Genomic DNA, 20209 nt, shown 5'->3' with positions numbered 1-20209 from the left:
GTTTCTGAGAGCCTCAGAGGATTGCTACCATTAGAAGTCCGTCTGTTAAGTCTTGCATCGTAGGCCTTTTGTGACTCCAGAGTCCGAAGACTGGCTGTCCTCACTTTCCATACAACACACCACTTGGCAGTAGAAGTGTTTGTGCTGAATTTACTGCTTTCTAACTCCACCCCTGACTCTCCGAAATTTTAATTTTTCATTGTATATATTTGCCAGACATAAGCCTTTCTCCAGGGATCAAGACCCAAGGAAGGGAACAGGAAGAGAAGAGGCAAATACTCGGTAGAACCTAGATAAAGCTTTTCAAGACTATGTCCATGTTCCTACTTCATCTATACCTGTGTTACTGTCAGTTCCTCAAGGCCAGAACATGTGTGTCTTCTAGTGAGAGGCAGATATGTTGTTTAGAAAACCAATGGTGACATGGGATTTGAAATTCCCTCTATGAACAGAGTTAATCTTCACACCCAAGCTGAGAAGTCAGAGCCAACCCGCAAACATGAAAGGCATACCTGGCTCTTGCAGGACCTGAAAGAAATATGTTAGCTTTTCTCTTTGTATACAGAGAGATACCCTGATGCCTTCACTAGTCAGGGTTGAGCCCATCATGGGAGAAAGGACAAAAAAGGGCGAACCTGGATGCAAGCCTTACTGTCCCTCGCATCCTCTTGTCAGAAGCCAAGATTTGGCCTCCTTCATTAAAACTGTGGTCATTGCCTGAAGCCATTAAGTGGCCAAATATAGGCACTTCTGATCCTTGAACCAGCACACAAAGCTTCACTCTTACCTTTCCCAAAGATTTATCTTCAATAAATACCCTAAATCCTTACCAATTTATAGCAAATAATCATAATAATATTATTAATAATAATAGCTACCATTTATTGAGCACCTATTCTACTGTGTGCCAGGCACTGTGCTAGGCACTTCTCGTACAATATCTAATTTAAATCCTCACAACAACCCTGTGAGGTAGGTATTATTATCGTCATTTTACGTATGAGGGAACTGAGGCTCAGAGAGATTAAATAATCCTCCTATCACACAACCAAAAAGTAGTAGAGCTGGGATTCAACCCAGAACAACTTGACTCCAGATCCCATGCTCCTGTGAACTAGAGCAGAGGCAGAGGGGAGAAGGGCTGAATTCAAGAAAAGATTGTTGGAGTAGAATGGATATGATCTGCTGAATAGAAAGATATGGGAAGGAATTTAAGTCCATAAATGTTTCTAGCTGGTGAGCCTATGTTGAGTGTGAAAGTAACTAGGATTGGAATTCATGAAGTGGGGGAAATGCATTGAGTCCATACGGATATGTCCATGTAGATGTCCGGTGGATAATAAAAACACAGATCTAAAGATTGGAGGGAAATTGGGAATGGAGATATATATTTGAAAATCCCCAGCATATCCAAGGCAGTTAAGGACCTCCTGATGGATGATACCAATGGGGAGTAAATAGGAAAGAGAAATGGATTGAAGACAGAAAATAAGGAGCACCAACAGTGAAGGTATGAGCAACAGTGGAAGAATCCTCAAGAAAGTTGGACATGGCAGAGCCAGAAAAAAAGGAGAAGTACAGGAGCCAGTCCTCCTCCCAGGTGGCTAAAGGAAACCATGTCTGTGTTGGGAGCAAACCAGAACTGTTAAGAGTCAAATTTCTACCGTAGCCCTCACTCACAAAAAACAAACCAGGAAGTATTTAAATGAATGCCAAATGCCCCTTCCCTGGTTTGCCCCAAAGCCTGGTATTTAGTACTTCATCTCTTGACACCCCAGTTCTGAAAATATGGGAGCCCAAGTGAGCCAAAAGAATTTATAGAAGAGGCTTAAAGTCATAATTTGTTTAAAGTAAAAAATAGGCTAACAATACAAACCTGGCACTCCCAGAAGCCTCCCTGCCCAATCATGCTCTGGGGTATCATGGCGGTGTGAAAACAGGAAAAAGTGTGCAATGCAGGGGGCAAGGCGAAAACAGCCTGTTTTTTTGTCTAGGGAGTCCTCTGATGAGCCCCACATATGGGCTTTATCCTGGTAGGATGATGATAGGGACATGTGGGGGAGGCTTGAGGGCTATGAGGAAGGGGAGGAAGGATAGAGGTAAGTCAGGGGACCAGCCCCACAACCTGGGAGAAAATTGGGAGAGAGGCCAGCCCTCTGGACAGGGACCAGCCCTGAGGCTTAAGTGGCCTTGCATAGGCACCTGTGTGTGTGCATGTGTGTGAAAGGGAGAGAGAGCATGCACACTCTCTGGAAAGGCGAACAGTCTCTCATATTATATGGACCAAGGGCTGGAGCCCTCCCCAGAAGCCTAGTGAAGTGCTGAAGTGTGGGTGTGGGGGCTGGGTATCCTCGGGAAGCCCTGAGGGGCTGTTGAAGCAGGGTTCCTGGTTTCCTCGGAGGCTGGGCCTCCCCTCGCTGGGGGTTCACAGAAAGTCAAACAGCCCGAAATTCTTGGCTGCTCCAGGCCCAGGAAAAATTGGGGAGGAAAAAAGAAAGAGAAGAAATGTTTCAGGCCCAGAGGGGAGATGAGCCTGTTGGTTAGTAGGGTTAGGGGTCTGAAGGAACCAGCACACAATTGCAGGCAAAAGGGTGGGGGTAGAGCAGAGATGTTCCTCGGAAGCCACTAGCAGATCAGGCAGCGAAGGCCCCCACGGCTCCTGGTGAGGGCCCAGTGCAGGAGGGGAGGGCATGGGTACTTACTGAAGGTGACCCACACTCTAGGGTGCAAGCAGCAGGCAAGCGACAGTGAGGCAGCAGGCAGGGACAATTAGGAGGGGCAGATGAAGCAAGTATTTTTTTGGTGTCAGCATTGCATGTGCGTGTGCGTGTGCGTGTGCGTGTGTGTGTGTGTGTATGTGGGGGGAGTTCAGAGATTGGATACATGCTTGTGGGGACGAGGTTAATAGGGAGACTGTGTGGCTGAATGAATGGTGAAAGGGAACTGAGGTGGGGGGGGAATGGTGGGGATAAGGGGCTGAGCAGGCCCTCCCAGGCACAGTTGCATTCCTGAAGGGAGTAAGGTGAAGGGAGTAAGGAGCAGCACCAGCCAGTCGGGTCCCAGGGACACGAAGGATCCTGAGGAGTCCTGTGCAGCAGTTAGTGGGCAGAGGGACAAGCCGGGGCTGATGGCAGGTTAGGGGCTGCAATAGCTCTGTGTGGGTCACCCCACCCTCGCTGAGCTCAGCGAGCAGTTAGCGCGCCTGGATTTAGTTCCGTTTATTTCCCTTTCAGGTACCAGACAAAGTAAAAAAAAGACTGGACAGATGGAGAGAGGGACGCAGCCAGCCAGGTTAGGGGTGGGATGGGAGTGGGGGAGGGGCCCTGCTCACATCACATCCACAAAGAACTCACTGGGGTTTCCCATGGCCATGCGGAAGGACTGTCTGCTGGCAGTCAGTTCGGGGGGCACCGAGGCCAGGTCGCGGCCTGGGGGGGCTCCTGGGGGTCCCATGGCCGCGGGCGGCGGGGGCATCATCAGCATGGGGGGGCCGTAGAGAGGGGGCACCCCGGGGGGGCCGTAGCTCGGGTGCGTGTGGTGGCTGCGCAGGCTGCTGGCCAGCGAGTGGTGGCTGCGGTGGCTGTGCTCGCTGGCGGCGGGCCCCGAGCGCTCGCTGGGCGCCCGCTCCCGGGGCCCCCGCAGGCTGCTGCTGCGGGTTGTGTGGTCCGACTCGCTGCCGCTGCCGCCCGACTTGGAGTCTCCCGCCTTCGGGTCTTTCTCCTTCCGCCGGTCGCTGCCGCTGCGGTTGGAGCCACTGCTCCGGCTGCCTGCAGGGGATAGGCAGGGACAGGGCGGTGGGTGCTCAGAGCCTGCGGAGGAAGCCTGGCTCTCACCCGGGTCTCCCCTCCACCTTACTTACCTTCACTGTGCTGGCTGCTGGCACTGCCCCCGCCGTAGCTGTACCCCAGCTCCGGGAAGCCTGGGTGCGGGTTGTAGGGGTGCGGGGGCGGCGGGTACTGGTAGGGGAACGCCATGGGCCAAGGGGCGGCCCCCGGGTGCGGCAAAGGGGCCAGTGTGTCCTGGTCGGAGGCACCGCTGGAGCCGTCGTGGTCGTGGAGGGACAGGTTGGCCATGTCTGTGGAGGGCAGGAGAGGGCCGGATGCTGGGACTCTCCCACACCTTCTGTGTCAGGAGAGAGGTCCCAGCCCAGGCTGGACTGGATGCATATGAAATGACAACAGCAGCGGTAGTTCCCCGCCATTATGGGGGGAGGCACAGGCCAGTGAGCTCACATTCCTTCTTTAGACTCCCTCCACCACCGGCAGAGAAGGTAGAGAGGGAGCCCCTGCAGAGATAGCCCCGGGAAAACCCTCTGAGTCACCATTCCTAGCCTCAATGCCAAATCCTGACACCCAACTCCCAGAAAAGCCTTTGGCAGTTAGTTTCTCCTCCTTCCTCAGAGGAGTGGAAGGGAAAAACTCATTCTGTTCACTTAGCGCAGCGATTTTCAACAGGTGTGCCACAAGAATTTTTAAAACATGCAGGACCTGACTAGCGAGGGCTCTGACCTCTTTTTCCTTAGATTGTCAAATAAAAAAAGTGGCCAACACAACAATAACCCTCCCATGTGAGTGAGTCAAAATTATACCAATCTTTTTTTTTTATCAGATTGGCAAAACAATTTTTTGTGTGTGAGCCACAGAATTTTAGTAATTAGTTTATATGTGCCATGAGATGAAGAAGAGTGAAAATTGCTGACTCAGAGGGTAAAAGGTAGGGGAATGTAGGAAGCTGAAATCTCAGACAACGATCAGGTAGGTACTGCACACCTGCACTTCATTAGGCACAAATCAAAACACTATCTCATACAAATATTACCCCAACACTATGAAGAAGGTGCTAGAAGGTGCTAGGCACTTTTTTTCTGAGACGAAGTAAGTGCAGTCCAGAGAGGTTAAATGACCAGCTTCAGTTCAACCTAAATTATAGCCAGAGCAGAAGCTAAAACCTGCTTATTTTTTTACACTTCCAGATGAGGTTATTAGTAAGGAGTAGGGACCAGTTTGGTGAAATTGTGCCATTCCCCCTCACCTAACACTAAAAAAACAACACACCATTAAAAACCAGAATGCACATAGGGCCTTTCCAAACCTCCCCATACAAAAGGCCATTGGCCAGATCACTTTTCTGGTGCTGCAGGGAGGGTGGGAAGGGCCCAGAAAGAGAACAAGTTAGGTGCCTCTCTGTGCTCTCCCTCCATTCCCAGGGAGGTGTGGGTCCTCACTGTATTAACATTACTTCTTTCATGACTCTGGCTCCCCCCGTAAATTATGTACCTGTTAAGGATAAGGATGCCCCCACTAAGTTGGAACTGCCTGGAAGGGAATATAAGGAGCCACTAGACTAATGACTTGCCTCGGACACCCCTTGCTCACACCCCATCCGTACCAGGTCCCAGAGGCCTGCCAGATACAGACTGAGCCCTTAAGTAAGCCAGCCCAACCTTCCAGGGGAGAAGAAATAAGGAGAGGGGGCCCAAGGGGGCTAAAAAAGACAATGACGTCTTCCAGCCATGCCATGAACTTGTCAAGGCCAGCAGCTAGCATGAAGGGTGGTGTTGGCGGCGGGGGTAAGCAGGGGCCTGCCTTGGCTCATGCTCCAGGAGCTGGTGACTATTTCAATCTCAGGCTATCATCCCAAGGGGAGTGACTACATGCTCCTGGGGCTACCCAGGCCCTCAGCTTTTCCCTCTGAGCTTGCTACACTGCCAGCTTAGGACATCTTAGCCAGTAGCAGGAAAAGGCCTGTTATGTCAGCTTTTCCCTGAGCTGGGCCTCTGGTGGCCAGGGCCATGGGTAGAAGATCCAGGAGGACCCAGGGATGGAAGGATGTCTCTTGAACAAAAACGAGAGCTTTTCTGAAAAGCTTTATGTGTTCCTGGAAATTTGGGATCAGGACTGACTTCTGCTAAGGATGACAGTAACCACACTTGATTGAGTCTAAGAAGCCATAGGCTGTAAGATGCACTCCCATTTCAGATACTGAAATTCGAAATAAGTGTTCATCTTAAAATCAATTAAATATATGAAGAATGGAGAACTTTTTAAAGGGTACTTTCTGTGGGCTAAACATGGTACTGAAAGCATTATATACATTACATCATCCTCCAAACAGCTCTAGGATGTAGATTCTACTATTACTCCCACTTTACAGATTAACAAACTGAGGCACTGAGAGGCTGTGACACTCATATTATCACAGTAAGGAGAACTTGAACTCAGAACTGTCTAACTCCAAAACTCTGCATCTACTCCATGTGGCCACACTGGAGCTGCTGAGGGCCAGGGACCCACCCTCCACCAGGACTTGTGCTCTGCAGAAACAGCTTTTCTGATCCCTAAAACCTAATCTGAAGCATTTTAAGAGTTAGTTTTTGGACTCCAGCCAGCACCACTGGGCTCGGGTTTCAGCTCCCGACACTGGGCGATGCTGTCCTATTTTAAAAACTCCCCTTCCAAAGGAAGATAAGACGGCTTCCATGCAGACCCCTCTTGCTTACTAACCCTAATTGGTTTTGCACTCTTTCAGGACCAAGTCCAGCTCCTTGTTATAACTTGTAGAATCCTCTATAACAGCGGTGGAGAACCTTTTCCTGCCAAAGGCCATTTGGATATTTATAACATCATTCACAGGCCATATAAAATTATCAACTTAAAAATTAGCCTGTTTGCCGGGACCGGTTTGGCTCAATGGATAGAGCCCCGGCTTGGGGACTGAAGGGTCCCGGGTTCGATTCCGGTCAAGGGCATGTACCTTGGTTGCGGGCATATCCCTGGTAGGGGGTGTGCAAGAGGCAGCTGATCGATGACTCTCTCATCGATGTTTCTAACTCTCTATCTCTCTCCCTTCCTCTCTGTATAAAAAAAAAAAAAAAAAAAAAAAAAAAAAATTAGCCTGTTATATTTGGTCATGCATTTAATTAACTCACCCCTAATGCCTCAGCAGGGCAAAACCAAATGATTTCAAGGGCCTTATACCGCCCACAGGCCGATGTCCATCCCCCCCCTTTACAACCTGGCCCTGAGAGCTTCTCCAGCTCCATCCTGAAGCACAGTCCCTAACAGAGGTCTGAGGAAGCTGTGGACAGGGGGCCTCAGACAGAGCCTACGTCCTACCCTGGTGGAACTTGCTTGATGCTGGGAAGCTAAGCAAGGCCCAAGGACAGGAGCTCTGGCCTTGCTAAGACAATGTTTCTCCACCACCACACACCCGGTCAAACCCAGGTGGTGGGGCCAAAACCGGTTTGGCTCAGTAGACAGAGCATCGGCCTGTGGACTGAAAGATCCTGGGTTTGATTCTGGTTAAGGGCATGTACCTTGGTTGCAAGCACATCCCCAGTGGGGGGTGTGCAGGAGGTAGCTAATTGATGATTCTCTCTCATTGATGTTTCTGACTATCTATCCCTCTCTCTTCCTCTCTGTAAAAAAAATCAATAAAATTAAATAAAAATCTAAAAAAAAAAAAAAAAAGGGTTATAAAAAAACAACCCAGGTGATGGGGAGAACAAGGGTTCTGGAGCCAGAAAGACCTGGACCCATGGCCTAGTTCCTCTGCTTCTAGTAGTGAGGCCTGGGGTGGACTCTGTACCTTCTACTTATCTCAGTTTCCTCATCTGAACACAGGGATAGTAATCCATCTCCCCAAGGGTGGAGAGGAGGTTGTGAGGACTGAGTGACAGAGTGAGATGCTGTTTTAGAAACAATCAGCATGGTGCCAGCCACTTAGAAAATGCCGGCCCCTCCAGGGGACGCAAGGCAGGTGCAGAGACTGAACTGGGTTCTGCTTTCACCACAAAATTCTCAGGCCTAGAGCTGGGAGCCCAGCCCTGCCGCCCCCTCCTCTGGATTCCCTGGAGTCTGCTGCCACACCCGTGGGCACCGCCCCCTGCCCAGCCAGAACACAGGGAAGGAAGGGGGGAGGCACGTACTGCCGCAGAGGTCGCCGAAGATGTAGTAGCACTGCTCGGAGAAGGTGATCTTGTTGACAGTGTGGCGAATGAAGCCAGCTTTCAGCAGGTTGCTTGCGTACTTGCGGGCTTCTCGCCGGTCAGTGAAGCCTTCCACGTTGTGGTACAGCCAGTCCACCACATCCGAGCCTGCGAGCAAGGCTGCCTTTGATTGGGAGGTCCCCCTTGGGCTCATCTGGCCTCACAGAAGCCATGAGGCTGGGCCTGGTCCCAGCTCAAGGGAGTTACTGGGTGCCCAGCCTATCCTTCTCCCTCACTGCCCACCACCCCATCCTTCATCCCAACATGGGGCCCTCTCACCGATGAAAGCGTTGGGGATGGTGATCTTGAGCCACATGCGGTCGCGGACTTCCAGCCCGGACTCAGGGGAGGCCATGGCTTTCACGATGGCAGCCATGTCGCTGTGGATGGACAGGTGAAAGTCGTCTAGGCCTGGGGGTGGGAAGCAAAGTGGTCAGGCAGAAAGGGGGCGTGGAGTTAGGCAGACAGGAGTTTGCATTCCAGTTCTACCACCTAATAAATATAGACCAGTATTGGACAAATTATTGACTTCTTGGACACTCAGTTTCTTCTGTAAAAATAGGGACTTTCACATCTATTTTATAGGGATGTTTGAAGATAATTAAATAATGTAAATGAAGGTGCTTAGTACAGTGCATAATGTGTGTTATGATAATAAAAATGGCAGCCATTATTATGTGCTTGCTTTATGCCACACACTGTAATAATTGCTTCGCTTATATCCTCTCATTAACCCCCAGGAACCTGGTAAAGTGCACATCTTCAGTCCCATTTTACAAGAGGAAACTGAGGCTTACTGGGTGCTCAATACCAGTCAGAAGCAAATACTGTGTAGTGAGCTTCGGGTGTCCCCTGAGGGAAGCTGCAGTGTGAGGTAGCTGGAATGAGCTGAGACCCCTCCAGCCCCCTCTGCCTTTCAAGCAAGTCTCCACGTGGACCTCCACCAGTCCCTGTCCCCTGGCCCTGTCTGCTGGGACCAGGGGACAGGGCTGGACACTCACGCTCTGTGTCAGGGATGGAGCTGGTGATGGAGGAGCTGGTGGAGGTGATGGTGCTCAGGGAGGGGCTCATGCCGTAGGCAGGGAAGGTGCCGGTCATGGCTGCAGTGTGGGAGACCCAGGCCGCAGGGTCGATGGGCCGGATGGGCTCGCCTGCAGGGAGGATGAGGAGTTAGGGACTGCCCACTCTGCCCAGGGCTGGGCCCAACCGGGTAGATGTGAGGGTTCCGGGCTACACAGAAGACAGGACAGACAGGGCTCGTGTGTGCCAGACACCCGTTTCAGGGCCGAGTTCCCCATCCACTTACTCCTGGGCAATGTGAAGCAGCCACGTGGACTTGGGTCCCAGCACTTGGCTACAGTCAGGGTGATGGGCCTGAAAGCAAGGGGGTCCCTAGTGAGGGCAGGATGTAGGGAGGCGAGACCAAGCCCCTTGCCTGATAGCCAGCAATGCCTGGCACCTCCTCCGCAATGCTTCAGCCCAACCGTACCCTGGTTTGTGCACAATCTCCCGCAGTACCCGGACTGCGTCGTCATTACTCATGTTCTCAAAGTTGATCTCGTTTACCTGGGAAATAGGACCAGGAATGGGATAAGCGGCCGAGCTGGGGAGGGAGTTAGGGAAGCTTGGTGGATCAGGAGGTTTTCCCCACCAAGAAGGGGCCTCTGAATAGGGTAGAGAGGGTATACGGAATGAGAAGGAACAGAGGGCACCCCCACTCCTTGTCTGCACCCCCAGCCGCAGGGGACCATGGTACCTGTAACAGCATATCTCCGGGCTCGATGCGCCCGTCGGCAGCCACGGCCCCGCCCTTCATGATGGAGCCGATGTAGATGCCTCCGTCACCACGCTCGTTGCTTTGGCCCACAATGGAGATGCCCAAGAAGTTATACTTTTCTACAGGAAGTAACAAGACCTTGAAACGGGAGCAAGGTTCCTAACCAGATTCTGAGCCCCTTGTTAGAAAGAGTGGAAAGGGACAAGGACTAACATTTATGGAGCTGGAGCCAGGCACTGTGCTCAGCATGCTCATTTAATCCTTGTCTCTCAGTCTTATCTTACAGAGCAGACAACTGAGGTTCGGAGGATCTAAGTGACTCTTCTAAGCCATTAAGTGGCAAAACCAGTATTCAAACTCATTTAAATTCCAGACAAAGCTGGGGTTCTTTTCACTACATCCAGCTATCTCCTAAAAGAGTGGGTAGAGCAGAAATCAGAGAACAAGAATGCAACGGCTAAAACATGGGAAACGGGAAGGAATCAGAAATCACTTCCTCCAGGAAGCCTTCCCTGATGCTTTTCTCTGCTGCCATAGCTCCATGTGCTTCTCTCTGTCATAGCCCTGATGATGAGATACTGAAATAATCAGCGTAGGTTTAGGAAAGAGAGCTCCTTGAGGGCAGGGAACATAACTTGTGTCTCTTTAAACTCCTCGAGTCTGCCCAGTGTCCGGCATACAGTAGGCACTCAGAGTGTTGTTTCACCAGACTCACCCATGTTGAGAGTGACCGTGATGATGTTGAGTGACATAGTGGAGTCCGTGATGCTGCTGAAGGATGAGGACTGGAATAGACAGAGACTCTGAGCAGCAGGCAGGGGTGGCAGGAGCTCACTGCTCTCCCCTAGCTCCTCCTCGAGGTGAGCCTTCAGCCACCACCTTCCCTCTAAGGCTCTAACGCTGACCCGAGGGGAGGGGACCTGCGGACGGATAAGCCCCGGCCTTGCCCCACTCATCCCTAGCCTCCCAGGTCCCATACCCGCTCAATCCGGGAAACCTTCTGCTTCCGCCGCCGCCGCTTGTGTCTTCTCATCAGGCGTGAGGCACTGCTCTGCTCTGTGGAGCTGCTGAACCTGCGGGGCCCACAGTCGTTCCCCACCAGGCTGACCTAGCCCTGCCCCGTGAGAGGCACTGCAGGGCCCAGGTCCCCAGCACAAGGCCCACATCCCTCCCAGGGGCCCAGTATCCTCAGGGTTCAGAGCCCCAGAGGGGTCACCTGCCCACCAGTCCTCATGAAACCAAGGCCCTACCTGCTGGTGGAGTCATCCTCCTCGGAATCAAAGAAGCTGGTGGTCTCCAGCTCGCTGCTCATGAGGGTGGTCGAGCTGTCATAACCCCCGGGCTCTCGCCGCCGCTCCCCTTTTGCAGTTCCGTTTAGCCGGGTTGCTGCAGGGGATGGAGGCAGCTGGGTCCACAGTGCCCAGTGTGGGAGGGGAGGGAGGAGAGGCAGGTCAGGGGCTGCACTGGGGCCAGTCCTCTCCAGAGCTTGGGCAAAGGGGTGGTCAGCTGAGTGGAAGCTGTGGGGAGGGCATGGGGGCCGGGGGGAGGGGGGATGCATCTGCTCAGGGAAGACGCACTGTGCTCTGGGCCGTCCCTCCTGCGAGGCCGCTCCCGCTGGGCAGACACCAAGGAGTCCGTCTCTGTGTCGTTGTCCAGGTTCTCCTGGCTGCCCCCACCAGCATGAGGGCTGCAGGGAAGACAGGACTTGGTGGGGGAGGGGGCCGGCTGGGGGCTCCCTCCCCCAGCCCTGGGCTGAGCTGAGCTGGCCCTCCCCACAGGCCCTGTGGACCCTCAGACCACACTCACTGGAAGGACGGCGGCCGGGAGTCCCCGATGCCTCCTGTGCGCTCCATGGGAGGCGGCAGCTCCGATGGGTTATCAGCGCAGAAGGGAGCTGGCTCCGGGTGCGAGCCTTCAGCTGACACCAGCTGATGGGGAGAAAATGGGGAGGTATGGCACAAGGGCACCAGGGAGAAGTAGGATAGCTGGCTTCTGGCAGGGCATGAAGACTTGGGGCGAATGAAGCAGGGGACACGGAGGGAAAGGAGACAGGACTAGGCAGGGACGGCTGACCCACTGCCAGGCTGATGGTGGCAGGGAAGCATGGGTGGTGAAGAGGGATGGGGGCAGCGGGTAAGGGTCCAAGGCAGAGTCCAGCAGGTGGCAGAGGGAACCTGAGGCAAAATGCCTCAAAGGGCATAGGAATCCATTTTGCCTCCCATGTATAATATGTTTCTGTACCTGCCTTTTCCCTTTCACACCTGTCCCCCCGTTTTCACCCAGGCTATAGAATTTGGGGTAGAAACTGTTCAGTTAGAAACTCAAGGACCATTCAGATACTGAAACATAAAACCACCAGCTATACCTTAGCGATGTCTTCCCTCCACCCACTCCATGGCAGGAATGTGGACGGAGGGAGGGTTGAGGAAAGGGTCCTTACCCAGGATACCACCCGGCCATTGAAGCAGGGCAACTTGGCATTGTCATCTGAGATCTCCTCCTTCACCACTCTGCAAGGAAAAGAGGCTGTCAGTGAGCTCTCTGGGGTAGAAATGGAGGTGTCCTCGCAACCCCAGCTCTCAGGGGCTCCTCCGCCCTGAACTGGGAATCAAACCACCAGCACGAGCCTGTTCGAACTGCATGGGTGGGATGGCCCAGCTGCCTTTGGGGTGTCTCTCAGTCCCCAGGTGATGTGCAAATCACACCTGACAGAGCGCTGCCCCCATGAGCGCCACCACTCCCTAGAATCTCAAGAGTGCTTTATCCATCCCCAGTCAGGCTCTCAGGGGCTGGACTTTTTCTTTCCCTCTGACCCTAAACTAGGAAAAAGCACACCCTGATTACCGTCCTTCCCTTCTCAGCTGGGAATCCGGACATTCTTCTGGGAGGTGTGGGCGAGGAATTTAAGGAAATTAGGAAAGAAAAAGGGAGAAGACATTTACTGCCGTTACGATAATAGTAACGATTGCTCTCATTGATTGAATCTGTATATTATGGGCCAAGCACTAAGTGAACACTTTACTTGTATCATTTCGTTTAATACAGCAATGCTATAGGTAAGATACAGATGGGGAGACTAGGGTTCAGTAGGTTCAGAAATTCACCTATAGTGACACCACTACGTGAAGTGCTGGGATTTGAATCCTCATCATCCTGACTCCAAACCGATTATACCATCTTATCTCCACACAGTTATAACATATATTCTTCACACAGGCCTCATTGCATAGACCTGTGGTCGGCAAACTGCGGCTCGCGAGCCACACGTGGCTCTTTGGCCCCTTGAGCGTGGCTCTTGCACAAAATACCACAGCCTGGGTGAGTCTATTTTGAAGAAGTGGTGTTAGAAGAAGTTTAAGTTTAAAAAATGTGGCTCTCAAAAAAGAAATTTTAATCGCTGTACTGTTGATATTTGGCTCTGTGGACTGAGTTTGCCGACCACTGGCCTGGACAATATGATCCCCGTTTTATGAATAAGGAACTGAGAAACATTCAGTAACTTGTCCAAGGCCACGGAGCTAGAAGATGTCAGAGTTGAAATTCAACCCTAAGCTTGTCTGGCTCTAAACCCCACACTCTTTCGACAGTATTTCACGTTCTGTCCTGTACGACAGAGGGGATGTGGGTCTGTGTGGAAGGTGAGGTAGGGGAGGCAGTGATGTGAGGCATGCGGGGTGGGATGTGGTCAGAGGCCAGAAGTCACACCATGACTACAGTCTGGCGCCAGCGAAAGAAACCGGAGTAGTCTGAGGTCCCTCAGACTGCATCCAACACCCAGGACAGAGCTGGAAGGATGTGACCAGGGGAAAGAGGGAGACACACGCCTGGAGCTGTGAGCAGAGAGGGAAGGAGGCTGCGAAGCCCAGTGCTCCCTGTTCTTGAAGAAGTTCTGCCCAGAACTGGGAACGTGCTTGGCTCCTTGCGATGTTCACATTCTTGGACTCACAGCCAAGTTCGAAGGCCGAGCCTACCCTCCCCCCTCCCATCCAGCCCTGGCTCCTCCACCATTCCCAGCCCCACCACGACCCCGAGAGAGCAGCTCAAATCATCCTGCTCAGGGCCATTGTGGCAGGAAGCCTGGAGACAGAACAGGCGGGAAAGAAGGGACAGAGAGAAGCACCTCAGACCTGTCAGCCAGTCCAGCCAAAGGACACCCTAAGCTTACAGCCCCCTGTGGGAACTGGGGCGCAAAAGGAAAAGAGGGTGTGTGGGACGCATGGCAGGGGCTCTGTGACCTGCGTTAGAGAGGGTCTCCCCGTGGTGGGGAGCTGCGGCTGAATCCCCACAGCCCTCTCCCCCAGCAGGCCCCACCACACAGCTCTAGCTACAGATGTTTCCTCTCTTTCTGGGGGTCACTGACAGGTCGCCAAGGCTCTGTTGACTCATAACGATCAGCTGATCAGCCTCAGACAGCCCCCCCACCCAGTGGCGCTAAATGGCTCAGGGTTCCACTGCACGCGTGCACACACCACACTCTCACAAACTTGGGTTTAGATTCCAATTCTGCTCCTTATTAGCCCTCCCATCTTAGAGAAGTTCCTTCACTTCTCTAAGCCTTTGTCTCATCCTGGTAAGTGGGATTTGTAAACGCCTGGCACAGTCCAGACATACCATAAAAGCTAGTTTCTCACTTGGTGAATTTTTAGCAAGATCCATACCGGGAGTGAGTTTGCAAGGGCAGGAACCAAACACATCTGCCCATCATTCGCCGTTCATGCAATTAAAAAGCCTTTGCTGAGAGAGCCCAGTGAGTGTTAGCTCCCGTGCTTGCTGTTGTCTGAACCTCAAGAAGCATCGGACCTGGAGCCTGCCCTGCTCCCTGAGGTTACAGTCCAGTAGACAGTTCACATAAGCATATTCCATGTGGGAAGTGGTCAGAGTAGTCAGACCAGCAGAAGTGTTCACTGGACAGACATCTGCTCAGTGACACCGATGTCAAGTCCTGGCTAGGAGCAGGTGTATGAATGAACAGGATAAAATACCTTAACTTTAAAAGCTGCACCCAGAGGACAGGAGAATTTGGACATGGAGAGCCAGGGGAAGCAGCAGTGTCCCAGGCAAAAGGCCCAGAGGCAGGACAGTGTGAAGGCAGGACGGTGTGACATGGACAGGGAGGAACACAACCAGCGACTCTCCTTCCCATGGTGTCCCTTCCGCAGCTCAAGGCCACTCTAGCAATGGGTACTGTGTTCTACACACTGTCTCCTCAGGGGTAAAAATGCTTATTCTTCTTCCATTTCCCAAATAATGTAAGAGGGGTGGACCTACCCTGAGCTTGACAAATCGTCTGGAGACCTCACACACCAGAACCTGAGGGTGAGCCTGGAGGGATGCAGAGAGGCAGCCTTCCTCCTCTGGCCCACGGCCCCCCGTCAGCCGGGGTCACCGGCCTCTGCCTGACCTCCTCATACGGGGCTAAATGGCAGCCCTATCACCTCTACAGTTTGCCAAGGCCCAGCAGCTCCCTCAGAGAGGCTGCATCTGTAAAATGGGGATAATAATAGTAATGCCTACTCTAGTGGGATTAAGGCCTTGGGCTGAAGAGCCAGATTCCTGATGTTGAATCAAGCGTTGCCACTAACTAGCCAGACGGTGTGACCTTGGGTAAGTTACTTCAGGTTTTTGTGCTCTACTTTCCTCATCTGCAAACGGATAGTATTACTACCTACTTCATAAGGCTGTTAAGAGAATTAAATGAGTAAAAATTAGAAAAGCCCTTAGATCAGTGTCTAGTACACTGTAAGCGCCATAAAGAGTTGGTTAAATGTGTGTGTGTGTGTGCGTGGGCACACACACAGACACACACTCCTCTATTCCTCAGCTACTAGTCCTTTGTGGTAAGCCTACCAGGTCTGCTCATTACTCCTTCTGGGGATAAAAAACAAAATCAATCTCCAAAATCAATCTCCTCCATTTCATTTTTAGCATTGTTCTTGATCCTGTAAAAATGGCCTACTCTGATACTTTACAAAGGATGGTTCAAGTAACAGTGACGTATGCAAGCTGTGTTCAGGTGTTACCTGAATGAACATTGCTTAATTCAACAGTTAACATTTATTTTTAACACAGCTTATAAAGAAATATAAATAGAAAATCAGACGGGTGATTCCCTATTACTGATTTGGCCAAGCTAAGGAAGAGTGAGTGGACTGACAGTGAATTTAAAGAACAATATTGTCAAGAGTGAGCAGATGTGCTGAAACTGGTTTGGCTCAGTGGATAGAGCGTCGGTCTGCGGACTGAAGGGTCCCATGTTCGATTCCGGTCAAGGGCATGTACCTTGGTTGCGGGCACATCCCCAGTAGGGGGTGTGCAGGAGGCAGCTGATCGATATTTCTCTCTCATCGATGTTTCTAACTCTCTCTCTCTCTCTTCCTCTCTGTGAAAAATCAATAATAAAAATAATAATAATAATAATAATAATATATATATATATATATATATATATATATATATATATGTGAGATGTAATGGGGGGGGGGGGTCTCCTATGACTGCAGTTAGGCCTGGCCAGGTGTAGGGCCAGCGCACTGGACTCCAGCTGATGTGCCCTTATCCCCAGCCCCTGAGGCGGGATCTCAGACTCTCCTAACCCCATTCTTCTCTTACCAGGCCAAGGCATCACCCTCTCCCTCCCTTCCCTTGCCGATTGATGTCATCCTTCTTCAGAATTTTCCAGAGGAGATTCCCTGGAGAGGCTGGACCTCCAAGATCCAAAAGTAGGGGTGCCTGTCTCTGGGCTGAGGCCAGACTATATCAGACATCAGGAGTCCCCCACCCCGGGGTAAGCGTAACAGCAGCAGAAAGGAGGTGAGAAGCGGCACAGCACTTTCCACTGGAAAAGCACTTTCACACACAGGAGCTCTTGGGCTCATCAAACCCCGAGTTCCAGGGCGAAAGGTGACAACAAAACATGCCAGGCCAAGCGGGGAGAGGGTGCTTGCTTCCCAGGGCCAGGAGGGCTGGGGTCCTGGGAGAGAAGCCAGACGCACGAACGCTGGGGAGAAGAATGTCTGCCCTCACTCAGCTCCGGGGCCTCCGCTCCAGAGCAGGCAGGCCTCTGGCTAGGGCTGCAGCGGCTGCCTTCAGGCTTCCCCGCAGGCCTCCAGGCCCGGCGCCCAGTCAGTGTGGGGGCCTTCCCCTCCCCCAGTCCCCTAGGAGTTGGGGTGTGTGAGGGGCTGGCCCGGCTCCCCCTCCCAGGCCAGCTGCTGCAGAACCTTCCGGCTCCAACATTCCATCCCTTCTTAAAGGGGCAGTCCTTGCTTCCAAACTGGGCCCGTCCAAAGCCCACAGCTGGGGAGGAGAAGGCCAGGCAGGGAGGGAGGGGAGGTGACCCAGAGGCGCTTGCTTCCTGGCCCTCGGACCCAGGCTCTGAGGCCCTTTCCAAGACCACCCCCTGGGAGGGAAAGGCCCCAGGTTGGAGAGGAAATCAGCACCTGGGCTAGTGTGGGTTCCTCTCCTTCGGGGTCAGGCGTTCTGCTCCCTTGACAACAACATCCTCAACACCCCGCAAGGAAAAGGGGGGGGGGGACGGCTAAACTCCCTGTCTGCAGGCCTTAGCTTCCAGCCTGGCGCCTGAGCACCCCTCGCCTCCCCCTCCCCTCAAAGTCCCACAGCACAGCCCTGGGATGCACGGTACTCCAAATATGGCTCGGAGCTGGGGAGCTGAGAAGATGGAGAAGGAGAAGGCCGAGTGCCAAACCCCCCAAGTCTGTATTGATGAGGTGGCTCCGTGGGCAGGGGGGCGGGATGAGGTGGGGGTGCTGGGTGGAGGTGGAGGTGTGTGTGTGTGTGTGTGTGTGTGTGTGTGTGTGTGTGTGTGTCTGAGCCGCTGGCCTCTGAGAGGTGATGGGGCTTCCCGGGCTGGTCCTCTGATGGCTCTTGGGGAGCTGGACGTCCCCCCTAAACCAGGGGGGCCAAGGCTCCCAGAGAGGCTGGACCTCCAGGAACTGAAACGACCCAGGGGGGATCCCCAAAGGCCGAGGGGCCCCCAGCATCCAGGGCAGGGCTAGAAGCAAGGGGTGCAAGGGGGGTGCACCCTGCCCGACGGCCTCTGGAAGCCGGAGGGGCTGGGGTCCCCCGGAGGCGAGGCGAGGCGGGGGGCCGTCCTCACCCGAAATCGTCGTCCATGGACTTGAAGAAGAACTTGTAGCTGGGCCGCTGCAGGACGCCCTTAAAGTCCGCCAGGGTGACGCGCTCGGCGGGCAGGGGCAGCTTCACCAGGTACGGCGTCTCCTGCCCGTCCAGGTGGTAGATGATCTTGGTCTCGCCCATGGCGCCGGCCTCGGGCCCGGCGGCCCGCGCGCGGCCTGCTCCGGCGGCGGCGGCCGGGCCGGGCCTCTCGGGCGGCGGCGGCGGCGGCGGCGGCGCTCGGCGCGGCCCGCGGCTCAGCCCAGCCCCGCGCCCGCCGCGCCGCCCGCTCCCTTGTTCTCCGGCCGCTCCCGGGTCCCAGCGCCGCCGGCCGCCGCTTCCGCTCCGCACGCTCCCGGCCGGGCTGGTGGCGGCGACTCTTCCGGTGGCCGCGGCCCTCCCGGCTCTGGGCTGCGGCCGGCCCGCCGCTCCCCCACTCCGGCCCCGGCGCGCCCCGCCCCGCCCGGCCGGCCCCGCCCCCGGCCGCCCCGCCGCGCTGGCCCCGCGGCGGACCGCCTGGCCGCGGCCGCAGACACTCCGCCCGCCCGCCGGGCGGCGCGCTGGAGCTTGCGCTCAGGTCCCAGGCCCCCGGGGAGCGTGGCCGGGGAAGTCTAGGCCCCCCCGGGCCGGGAAGGCCGGTCTCCCCAGGGTGGCCACGTTCCTGGACACCCCTCCCCGGTCCGGGCTCCGGACACCGCGGAGACGGGCTGCTCCCCTGCAGCGGGGACGGGTGGGACGCGGAGGTCGCTCTGGTCTCCAGAGGTGAGAGGGGGACACTTCAGACCAAGTATCCCTGCCTGGGGGAAAGCGACCTCGACGTGGCCCTGTAGCGGCTGTTAAGAAACATAGCTGCTGGCTATCAAGTCTACCAAATCTAGTGCCGATGCCTTCTTACAACAGCAGTACCTAAGTGCAAAGCAGTGATTTAATAAATGCACTGAGCCCAGCTCATTTATTTAGCAGTGGTTGAGTGGCAACCTATGAGCCAGGAGGTCACGGTTTGAGTCCCGGTCTGGGCACATGCGTATGTTGTGGGCTCAATCCCCAGTAGGGGGCGAGCAGGAGGCAGCTGATCAATGATTCTCATCATTGATATTTCTCTCTCCCTCTCCCTTCCTCTCTAAAATCAATAAGACTATATTTAAAAATAATAATAATAAATGGACTGAATGCAGAATGAGTGCAAGAATGAAGATGCACGTCTGACTGGGATAAGTCTCAAACCAGAGCTAGATAGAACTGGTTCCTAACAGATCTCCTCATCCCTTACTAATGAATACTGAGTGCCAAGGCATACTGCAAGAGATAGAACAAAAACAAGACATAAGGTTGCCCTCAGGACATTTACTTATCTGGAAGGAGGCTTGCAAATAAACTTCAAAGTGACAAATGCTATGAAAAAGATAAAATGGAGTGCCAGGCCGGGGTGGCTCAGTGGTTGAGCATGGACCCATGAACCAGCAGGTCATGGTTTGATTTCCCATCAGGGCACATACTTGTGGTTGTGGGTTTGATCTTCAGCGTGGGGTGTGCAGGAGGAAGCGGATCAATGATTCTCTCTCATCATTGATGTTTCTATCTCTCCCTCTCCCTTCCTCTCTGAAAGCAATAAAAAAAAAAGTATATATGTTTTTAAATTTCTGAGTTCTATTTTATTTATTTACTAAATCCTCACCTGAGGATATTTTTCCATTGATTTTTTTTAGAGAGGGAAAGACAGAGAGAAACAATGACCACCAGGGAGGAGACTGCAATCTCAGTACATGCCCTTGACCAGAATCAAACCTAGAACCCTTTGATTTGTAGTCCAGTGCTCTACTCACTGAGCAAAACCACCTAGGGCTAAAAGTAGATTTAAAAAAACAAAAAAAAACAAAAAGATACCGGTTCGAAACCGGTTTGACTCAGTGGATAGAGCGTCAGCCTGCGGACTGAAAGGTCAAGGGCATGTACCTTGGTTGCGGGCACATCCCCAGTAGGGGGCGTGCAAGAGGCAGCTGATCCATGACTTTCATCGATGTTTCTAACTCTCTATCTCCCTTCCTCTCTATAAAAAATTAATAAAACTTATATTTTTTAAAAAGATAAAATAGAATGATGTGATGTAACAGGAGAAAGAAGGTTATGGGTGGTCAGAGGATGCCTCTCATTTGAGCTAAAACCTAGAACTAATGAGGAAGCAGCTATAAGAAGGTCTGGTCTGGAGGGAGAGCATTCCAGCAGAGGTCACGACAAGTATAAGGACTCAAGGCTGGAAAATACTTGCCTGATTTGAGGGACAGAAGAAGGCCATTGTAACCGCAGGGATAGTGTTA

At 53.2% G+C, this 20209-nt stretch overlaps 2 protein-coding genes across 2 annotated transcripts in view; one reads left to right on the top strand and one right to left on the bottom strand.

Moving 5' to 3' along the window:
* Positions 1-858: 858 nt before the first annotated feature.
* DVL3 (dishevelled segment polarity protein 3) lies at positions 859-18145 on the bottom strand. Its single transcript, XM_084872575.1, has 16 exons — positions 17878-18145; positions 12205-12274; positions 11571-11692; positions 11342-11451; positions 11015-11150; positions 10744-10837; positions 10480-10549; positions 9744-9883; positions 9477-9553; positions 9294-9361; positions 8989-9138; positions 8267-8398; positions 7928-8095; positions 3860-4075; positions 3354-3767; positions 859-2457 (listed from the first exon to the last, which is right to left on the bottom strand). The coding sequence occupies exons 1-16, from the start codon at positions 18036-18038 to the stop codon at positions 2426-2428; spliced, it is 2160 nt and encodes a 719-aa protein (XP_084728701.1). The 5' UTR covers positions 18039-18145; the 3' UTR covers positions 859-2425.
* Positions 18146-18421: 276 nt separating this feature from the next.
* Positions 18422-20209, top strand: part of LOC311617644 (17S U2 SnRNP complex component HTATSF1-like) — a 28176-nt gene continuing 26388 nt past the window's right edge. Inside the window, exon 1 of the mRNA XM_084874197.1 lies at positions 18422-18656. The gene's annotated coding sequence lies outside the window, so the exon portion shown is untranslated. The remainder of the gene's footprint in view (positions 18657-20209) is intronic.

Source organism: Pipistrellus hanaki, assembly GCF_964339955.1.
Source record: "Pipistrellus hanaki genome assembly, chromosome: 2".
NCBI classification, from domain to species: domain Eukaryota; kingdom Metazoa; phylum Chordata; class Mammalia; order Chiroptera; family Vespertilionidae; genus Pipistrellus; species Pipistrellus hanaki.
The sequence above is the reverse complement of the archived record's forward strand: the minus strand, read 5'-3'. Positions and strand labels throughout refer to the sequence as shown.